This window comes from Olea europaea, unplaced genomic scaffold, assembly GCF_002742605.1.
Source record: "Olea europaea var. sylvestris unplaced genomic scaffold, O_europaea_v1 scaffold2095, whole genome shotgun sequence".
Lineage (NCBI taxonomy): Eukaryota > Viridiplantae > Streptophyta > Magnoliopsida > Lamiales > Oleaceae > Olea > Olea europaea.
The window spans coordinates 82,542-91,226 of NW_019238884.1; the positions used below are offsets into that span (position 1 = coordinate 82,542).

Below are 8,685 nucleotides of genomic sequence, written 5' to 3' on the forward strand. Positions count from 1 at the left end.
TAAATGAATATGGAAAATAATTAAAAGTACATCAAATATATGTTTTAAAAAATTCATATAACTCGTCTTTTTTTTTTTTTAAAAAATTAATTATTTTATTAATGTTTATTATTTTGTCACGATAATTTTCTCAATATAATTTATATCATTTTCTTAAAAAAAAAATTACGTGTATGACGTCAATTATTTTTCTTTTTGGACGTAAAAATTTCTAATAATATTATTATCACTTTATAATTTATATGGGTTATAAATTGTTATTCTCTTTTTTCTACTTTTCTCCATTTCTTTAGGCAACATCTATAAAAATATATATATATATATATACTTCTGTTCTTTATTCCTTTATGCAACAAGTAATTTGTAGATTTATTGAGAGAAAAAATTAGATATTTTGACACGGTAATATTACCTAAAAAAATGACATAGCCCGTATATATATACACAATATAAGGAGTTTCCTACTTTAAAATAAAATTTCATAAAGTTTCGAGATCGATAGCTATGCAAACGAAGTTATTTCGACAGTTGCTGCTTGAGTTAGAAAGCAAAATAGCAATATTGTTTTATTTATTTTGCCTAGAACTTCACGTCAATAATGGATACATGCATGGAAAATCGTTCTAAAAATATTTTTGAATTTGATTCGTTTAGTATTGAATTATGTTGTTTTTAAAAAAAAAAACAGATTGCTTTGCATATATATTGGTTCATGCCATTGTTCACGTAAATAGTAGAATTTGCACGGAATTTGTTCAAATACTTTCGGTATCATTTCACTATATTTGCTACTGTTCAAAAGTGACGTTACTTCTAAGAAATTATTAGATGATCCCTTAATATGAAATGATGTTGTTTGGAGTTAAATAGTTTTTGAAATAAATTCTTAAATTAAATCTTACATTTTTCCTTAAAAGTATAGTTAATTAAATTATTATTTAAATAATCTCTAAATCTAACGCTAAGGTACAATTGTTTGAGTGATTTCCATCTATGAGAGCGTTACATATATAATATAAATGGTAAATGGTTGATATACCAACAAACAGTTATATCAAAATGAAAAGTAAGGCTACAATCTAAATTTGGATTTTGTATTAATCAATTTCATTTTTTTTTTTTTTTTGGAATTTAGAGGTTTGGTAGAATAAGTGTAGACGGTAAACAAATTATTTGAGAAATGATTATATTTTTATTATTTTGTTTTTTAAGTTTAAAATTTATTATTTTTAAAATGAAAGAAAAAATATATAAATTGAATTGGTGGGTTGGGTTGGTCAATTGACGGATTGATTACTTAAAGAATAATGTTATTTGCAGTCGCCCTACGTGGCATACACATAGCAGGTGTTTATTTGATGCATTAATGAATAAAAAAACTACCACATTAATGCATCAAATAATTACCTGTCATGTGTATGCCACGTAAGGCGACTATCGCAATGAGCGATTAAGAATAGCATTATTATTACTTAAATCATAACCAAGCCGACTGACTTTTTTCATGGTAAAATTTAGCATAACCAAACCAATTTCTTTGATCAATCCGACGCAAACAGACTCGAGTTGATTAGGTTTGGTTTGGTTTGGTTTGATCGATTTTTCGTTTTTTTGCCCTCTCTTATCATTGATTCTTAAATTATATATATATATATATATATATATATATATATATATATATAGAGAGAGAGAGAGAGAGAGAGAGAGAGAGAGAGAGAGAGAGAGAGAGAGAGGACGAAAATAGTGGATCCCTAATATTCACGTCAAAATTTATAAGCGACGTCTTATTTTAATTACGATGGAAGCTCTCAATCTTAATTCATTTACACTTATGTTCCCAATACTTTGGTCATACATATTTTAAGTTATTAACATATTTTCTCAATGTGACGGTTTTCTTTCCAAGTGTTTTTTGCTATTATGTTTGAGAAGAAGGATAAATACTTTATTGAACTTCACTATTATTTATTTATTTTTGTTTATTTAAAAATATGAGGGACAAATAAGTCTTCTGCGCCCTCTTAATATATTTTATTGGTGAAAATATCAAAAAAACGAGGGATAATTATTTGAAGATTGGCGATAAGAATGTGACCAAAAAAACTTGAAATTGTTTGATCCCCATTATCATAAAACTCATTTTTTTTCTCAAACTCAAATATTTTGGGCGTAAGCCTAAAATTTTTTCATATTTTTTGACCTTACATTTTTCAAAAATTTACTATTAGAAATGCATTTTCAACAAGGGCCGGGGGGCCGGGGGGGGTCTCAAACAAGTGAAAATGAGCAAAATTACAAATTTCCTATGCAATTAAATAACAAAACTATGGTGTTAATACAAATACGCTTGTTCTTTTCCTTTTTTCCTTGATGGATTAGAAATCGTTTTATTTCATGCATCTACTTTATGTTGCGGGTGCACCTTAAAGTGTACTAAGGCTTAGGCCTTGACTCACAGTTTTAACGATTTTAAGCACTGGATAATAGCTTAGATTAATTTATTTACTTTAATTTTTAGACCTTGTAATGTATTAAAAAGTAAAGTTTATACACTTTCAATTTTTGATTTATTAGCCCAATATTCTAGGAAGTTTTGCTCTAATTTTCACTTATAACGCATAATGAACGTGTTGGAATTTCATGAAATTAAATAAGATTTATACATGGGAATTGGAATGAACGTTACAGGTGGTGGTGGTGAAAACGACGATGGTTGCACTTTCGAATTTTATTTTATTAGCTCAATATTCTAGGAAGATTTGCTCTAATTTCACTCTAACGTACGTTGAACTTGTTGGAATTTAATGAAAATAAATAAGATTTATCTGTGGGAATCGGAATGAACGTTACAAGTTGTGGTGGTGAAAATCACGATGGTAACGTAACAATGAACGTTATAGAATCATGCTATATGTACAATCTGGCTTGACAATCTTTGTTGACAACACACATTTTATAATACCACATTCATTCATTTCATAAGCAGTATTTTAAATCAATGGCGCAGGTTTTGACGACAACAACAACATTGTCAACCATTATTGTCAAGTATGATTGTTCAAATAGTATAATTGAATATTATAAGTGTTTAGATCTGTGTAACACTGCATGTTACAAGTGTTGGTAATGACAGAGTCACGATAATGGTGAAAATAGACAGACAATCTTTATGTAACAGACTGTGTTACAAATAGTGACGAAAGCCACGTTGAGATACGACAGTGAAAATAGGTAGTGAAATGACCTACTGTAATATATGTTACAAAATGTACTGTAAAAATTTTCGAATTTTCGAATATTTTTAGTTTGAATTGTTTCCTTATTTTTTTAGTATATTACCCTCTATGAATACGATCCAAAATTATAGCATAAAAATTGACAAGTAAGCCACACAGAACCAAAAGAAAACAGGCCTCAAATTTCAAAATTGTGGTCCAATAACAGGCCCACTAATGGCCCAATAATGGTTTCAAATGATTGGCTCATATCCCGAACCGGCCGTTAATTATAAGGAAAAAAATCCGGTTTACTGATCATCGGATAACAAAAGGCAGAAAGTACGACGAAGGACCTCAGTGTTCCTCCCATGGCTTCCACAACCCATTTACCCTTCTCTCCCCCTCTTTCTATCTTTAAAAACCCAATTAAAAAATCCCAAGTTGTTGTCTCTTTCACCAAACCTCGACTTCAAGTGAAAATTCACGCAACGGGAACGGATATGGTCGGCGATTTTGGAGCCAGGGACCCATTTCCAGCAGAGATAGAAAGCAATTTTACTGAGAAAGTGCTGGGAAATGTAGATACTGAGCATAAGATTTTGATTCCAACTGCTGCCGCTCTGTCTCTTTCGCAACAACAGTGTACTCCCATTTCTCATCTTCAGCAACCTATTCCTGAGGATGAAGCCAAAAAGATGCTGTTCAAGGTAACTCTGTATTTCTACCCTTTTATTCATTAACCCTTATCAAGTTTTTTATGTTTCTTTGGCTAAAGTTGAAGGTGGAAACTCGCATTACAAATTCGATTGAGAACGTGAAATATTATAGCTCAACTATTGGGAATAATTTGGTCTTTCTTGTACACTGTATTTAGTTTGAGCTGCAATGAGCAAAATATGAGAATCTTTCATTTTCTTTTTGTTTTCGGATTTCTTGATTTACTAATATATGCACCCTAATATGAGAATCTTTCATTTTCTTTTTGTTTTCGGATTTCTTGATTTACTAATATATGCACCCTTTTCCCTAATTCATTTCGATAACAAGAAAAATGGGTTTAGTGCATAACATGTAATATGTATTGTATTAACTTTGTTCTATAGGTTGTTGGCTGGAGACTTGTACATGAAGAAGGGGGTATAAAGCTTCAAGGTTTATGGAAATTGAGGGATTTCAAGTGTGCGGTTGAACTCATTAATAGGATATGCAGGGTTGTAGAGCCTACGGGGCACTTTCCTACTCTTCATCTAGAGCAGCCCAATCAAGTTAGAGCTGAACTATGGACTGCTTCAATTGGTAATATAGTGAAGAGACAATGAACCAATTTTAATTGATTATTTACTTAATTAGCTTTCACATCATATAAATATTGAATTTGATGGTTGCACTTTTCTCTCTTCTTATTATTGTCCTGGTTTGTAAAACAAATCGCATAGGACATTTTGAGGATCCAGTCCTCTATAATACTAGAGCCCTAATCTTGAAACTTCACCCAAGAAGGGGGAAAAACAGAGATTAGGACAGAATACTTCATATGTTGTCAATTGCGGTACATATTCTCTTGTTTTAATGTTCATTTTGACTTAAGTGATTTCTCATCAGTGTATACATATTCTCTTGTTTTAATGTTCATGTGTTCATGAGTTTCATATGATGTCTTGACTTAAATGATTTCTCAACAGTGTATACATATTCTCTCAACAGTGTATACATATTCTCTTGTTTTAATCTCATGTGTTCATGAGTTTCATATGATGTCTTGACTTAAATGATTTCTCACCAGTTATACATATTCTTTTGTTTAAATGTTCATGATTTCTCACCAGTGTATACATATTCTCTTGTTTTAACGTTCATGAGTTCATATTAACTTAAATATACAGTGTCGTAATCAAATGTGGGTATCAAATGCAGGAGGTTTGAGCATGAATGATTTCATTGTTGCTGCTAAAATAGACGAGATAAAAACATCAGATCTTGTCCTCCGAAAGAGAGTTTGGGCGTAACTGCAGAATTAGATGCCATGTAAGCTCTTCTTTTTTCCAGCCTATCTAGCCATGTTGATCAATTTTTACTACTGTTTAGTGTTGAATCCTTGTTACAAATTCATTACATTTAGAAAAGACTGGAATGTAATGAAGCGGTGCCAATTCAATGGAAAGACTGGAATGTAATGAAGCGGTGCCAATTCAATGGATACAGTCTGATCAATTGTATTTGTGTATAGATTTTTGGTGAAGAGACATAAGTTTAACACAAATAGTTTTAGATCCAAACCTAAGGACCTCACGAAACAAATCCAAAAACAATGTAACCAGGGGAGAGTAGACTGGGACGAGGATAAGAGTGTCCTAATTGAGAGGGAGATGCACACGAGCACTTGTAGTTGCTAGTGTCCGGCAAACTGGGCAGGATCTGGTGGTTGACTCGCAACGTGTGCAGATGCAAACATGGCTACATGGCCACAGCATCACCATCGCAAGTCTGCTCTCACAAATCTTGCACTTGAGCTTCACACTGAAATCTTGCTCGGGGTCCACATACGATGACTCAGCGTCCTCTTCCTGCCTATCCTGGTACGGATGTGCTGATGTAGCCGTGCGCAATGCTGCCCTCAGACTCATAAGCAATTGCTCCTTAGCCATCAACCTGCTCGATAAACTGTCTGCCTCTGCTCTGTAATTTGATACCATCTCTTCCAACTCCTTGTTCCTATCTAATAAACGTCGTGCTTCTCCTCTGTAACTTAACAAAGTCGCTTCAAGCTTCTCATTCTGATGCACCTTTTCTATCATTTCCATTTCCTTCTCTTTCAGTTTCTCAGCCACTCTTTCCTCTGCTGAGCACTGGAGTGCATTGTAATGCTTCCCCCACATTCCGGCCAACCCCCGCCTCAAGTTCTCGTTCTGCACGAAACATAAGGACCGCATTAGACACACTCGAAAAAAAACCCAAAAAAATGAAAAAGGAAGAAAAATCATTACATGTGTGTTGATCATATGATCAACTTGAACACTCAGACTTTGCACATTTGGCGTGAGAATGCTGCTATCAGCTTCAGTTAGCATGGCTGTGAAAGATTTGAATGGAGCAACTATGTTCAAAATTTCTTGTGCATGTGATTGGGATTGCCTTGTTTCTTCAACTTGTTTCAGTTTTCTCTTCCGAGATTCATTAGCATCTGCTAAAAAATAAAAATAAAAATACAAATAAACGTTTAAAGATTTGAAACTAAGTGTGCCTATACATACACATATACATAGATAAATACCTCCATTGTTGTTCAACATTGCAGAATTTTGAACTTTTTTCTGCAGAAATGAAAAGGTATGGTGAAATACTCTACAGCATCATCAATCAAAATATCAAATGACAGTAAATGTGTGTGTGTCCGTGCGCGTGTGAGAGAGAGAGAGAGACCTGTTGAAGAGCAGAAGATGGAGTGGGTGGGGAAGATGAACGGCCATGGACGATGATTATAAATAAATTGAATCGGTGCTCGGCGGCCTTTTGTACAACGGACGCAATGGATCGCATCAAGAGACGTGAATTTTCTTGGAATCACTTTGCAAAATATATACGAATTTGACTAGAAAACATCAGTTTCAAAGATTACATTAAAAAAAAAAATTGATGAAATATATGGGTTTGTCTTGGAATGTAAAGTAGACGATGCCATTTTATGGGGAATTGTTTAAAAAATCACTGAATTTATACCTTGGTCACGAATTATTCATTGAACTATAAATTGCTTTAGAATGTTTACTGAACTTATCCCATTTCACTCCATTCATCACATCCAAAAATCGTCAACTTCATTGTTGATTTGGAGGACGATTTTATTGTGTGGCAACTAACAGTCGTCAACTGCGTGCCAAATCACCTGTGTTATCCAAGTCACCTTAAAATAATATTAAAGCTCCAAAAAAAAAAAAAAAAAAAAAAAACACCCTTAATGTGCTTAATAGGAACAATTCTGAAATGCCGAACACTATTTTGACATCAATCCAAATGTTGCTCTTCCCCTTCTTCTCCAGTAGCTCCTTATATTCCTGTTGCTACCATGTCATCGGACAAAGTAATCATTTTCGTTTGGACAGATTTTGGAGCCTCAAACATTTCACTGCCCGATGGAAAACGCGGGAAGGACCCAAACTACACGGCTTTGCAAAATGACTGCACTGCTCATTCTGTCGTATCCAACGTGGCCCTGAACTCAATTCGCCCTCTAATGGTGCTAAGTGCTCACAAAAATATCTTTTGATTTAAAAATATTGTAAGTATATGTTTCGTTAAATCGGTAATAAAGTGGATGTGAGTCCAAGTATCGTTCTCACAAATATTGTACTAGCTTAAATTCGAATCAACTTACCCTTAATCGAAACAATTGAAATTTGTAATTTTTTCTGTAAATTAAATAATATACTTATGAATACAAGATCTAGACCCTGTTTGGCCCCCTTTAAAATTTTTCAATTTAATTTAATTTTTCCTCTTTTCTACTTTTAACCACACAATCTTAAAAAAAAAAATATTACTCCCCTCATTATAAATTCAAATAATGGGGGCCAAACAGGGACCTAAGTTAATCAAAATTAATGCAAAGGTGCAAGTTTTATTAAAATATGATGATGAAAAAGCACTAGGATCCCAAATTTCCTTATATCAATTCTATTTAACTCCGAAACTTATAAATTTTATAACACAATTCGATTATGAAGACCAATATTCCTAATTTGTTTAATAATCTCTCTCAAGTAGAATTAAACCAATTTTTATATACGACCTAACTATATTTTTATGACGGATGGGAACATACAAAAATGCATTAATGATTTATGAATACTTAAAAATCATGTAAATCATAACGGTATATTTCTATCTCGTATTGGACTCTACAACAATTGATACCATATCTAACTTGTTTTTCAGCTTTCAAGAATAAAACAAGCTTCAATAATACAATTAGTGATCAAGTAATTGTAGCGAAAAATAAATTCATGTCAATTATTCAAGAACTAAAAACGTGTTTTGAATGTGAAAAATAAATAAAATTATGAGAAATATTCATGACACAAGATTCATCGAAAATCCTAGCTTAAAAATAATTTAGTCTAGCATAATGTCAAAATTAAACACGTAAAAGTGGAACGACATCACCAAAAATCCATGAAACGTGATTAGTATCCAAATTTTTTGCACAAATTGTTAATTGTTCAAGAAATTATTCTTTCGATTTTGTATCCTCAAGTGTACATTTAACAACAAATAATAAAGTGAAAAATAGATCCCCGAATGTCGTCCCACAGAGATTGGGTAGTTTAATTATATCTAACTTAGCCTTAATTGAAACCGAATTTTAGTAACTTAAATCAACCCTAACGTAGATTAATATGCAATTGTATATTATTTGAATGAATTAACATGCAAGTGAACGTGTTGAATGCAATTTTGATGTACTCAATGA

General features: G+C 32.5%; 2 protein-coding genes across 4 annotated transcripts; one reads left to right on the top strand and one right to left on the bottom strand.

Moving 5' to 3' along the window:
* The first annotated feature begins 3,519 nt into the window (after nucleotides 1–3,519).
* Nucleotides 3,520–5,379, top strand: LOC111380119 (putative pterin-4-alpha-carbinolamine dehydratase). Its single transcript, XM_023003593.1, has 3 exons — nucleotides 3,520–3,925; nucleotides 4,322–4,514; nucleotides 5,133–5,379. The coding sequence occupies exons 1-3, from the start codon at nucleotides 3,587–3,589 to the stop codon at nucleotides 5,222–5,224; spliced, it is 624 nt and encodes a 207-aa protein (XP_022859361.1). The 5' UTR covers nucleotides 3,520–3,586; the 3' UTR covers nucleotides 5,225–5,379.
* LOC111380117 (BOI-related E3 ubiquitin-protein ligase 1-like) lies at nucleotides 5,145–7,119 on the bottom strand. 3 transcript variants are annotated; one of them, XM_023003592.1, is made up of 3 exons: nucleotides 6,490–7,119; nucleotides 5,389–6,399; nucleotides 5,145–5,350 (listed from the first exon to the last, which is right to left on the bottom strand). In XM_023003592.1, the coding sequence occupies exons 1-2, from the start codon at nucleotides 6,506–6,508 to the stop codon at nucleotides 5,570–5,572; spliced, it is 849 nt and encodes a 282-aa protein (XP_022859360.1). In that variant the 5' UTR covers nucleotides 6,509–7,119; the 3' UTR covers nucleotides 5,145–5,350; nucleotides 5,389–5,569. The 3 variants fall into 3 exon arrangements, with proteins under 3 accessions (XP_022859360.1, XP_022859359.1, XP_022859358.1); XM_023003591.1 differs by having other exon boundaries at nucleotides 5,389–6,124; nucleotides 6,203–7,119; XM_023003590.1 differs by having other exon boundaries at nucleotides 5,389–7,119.
* Between the last annotated feature and the right edge of the window lie 1,566 nt (nucleotides 7,120–8,685).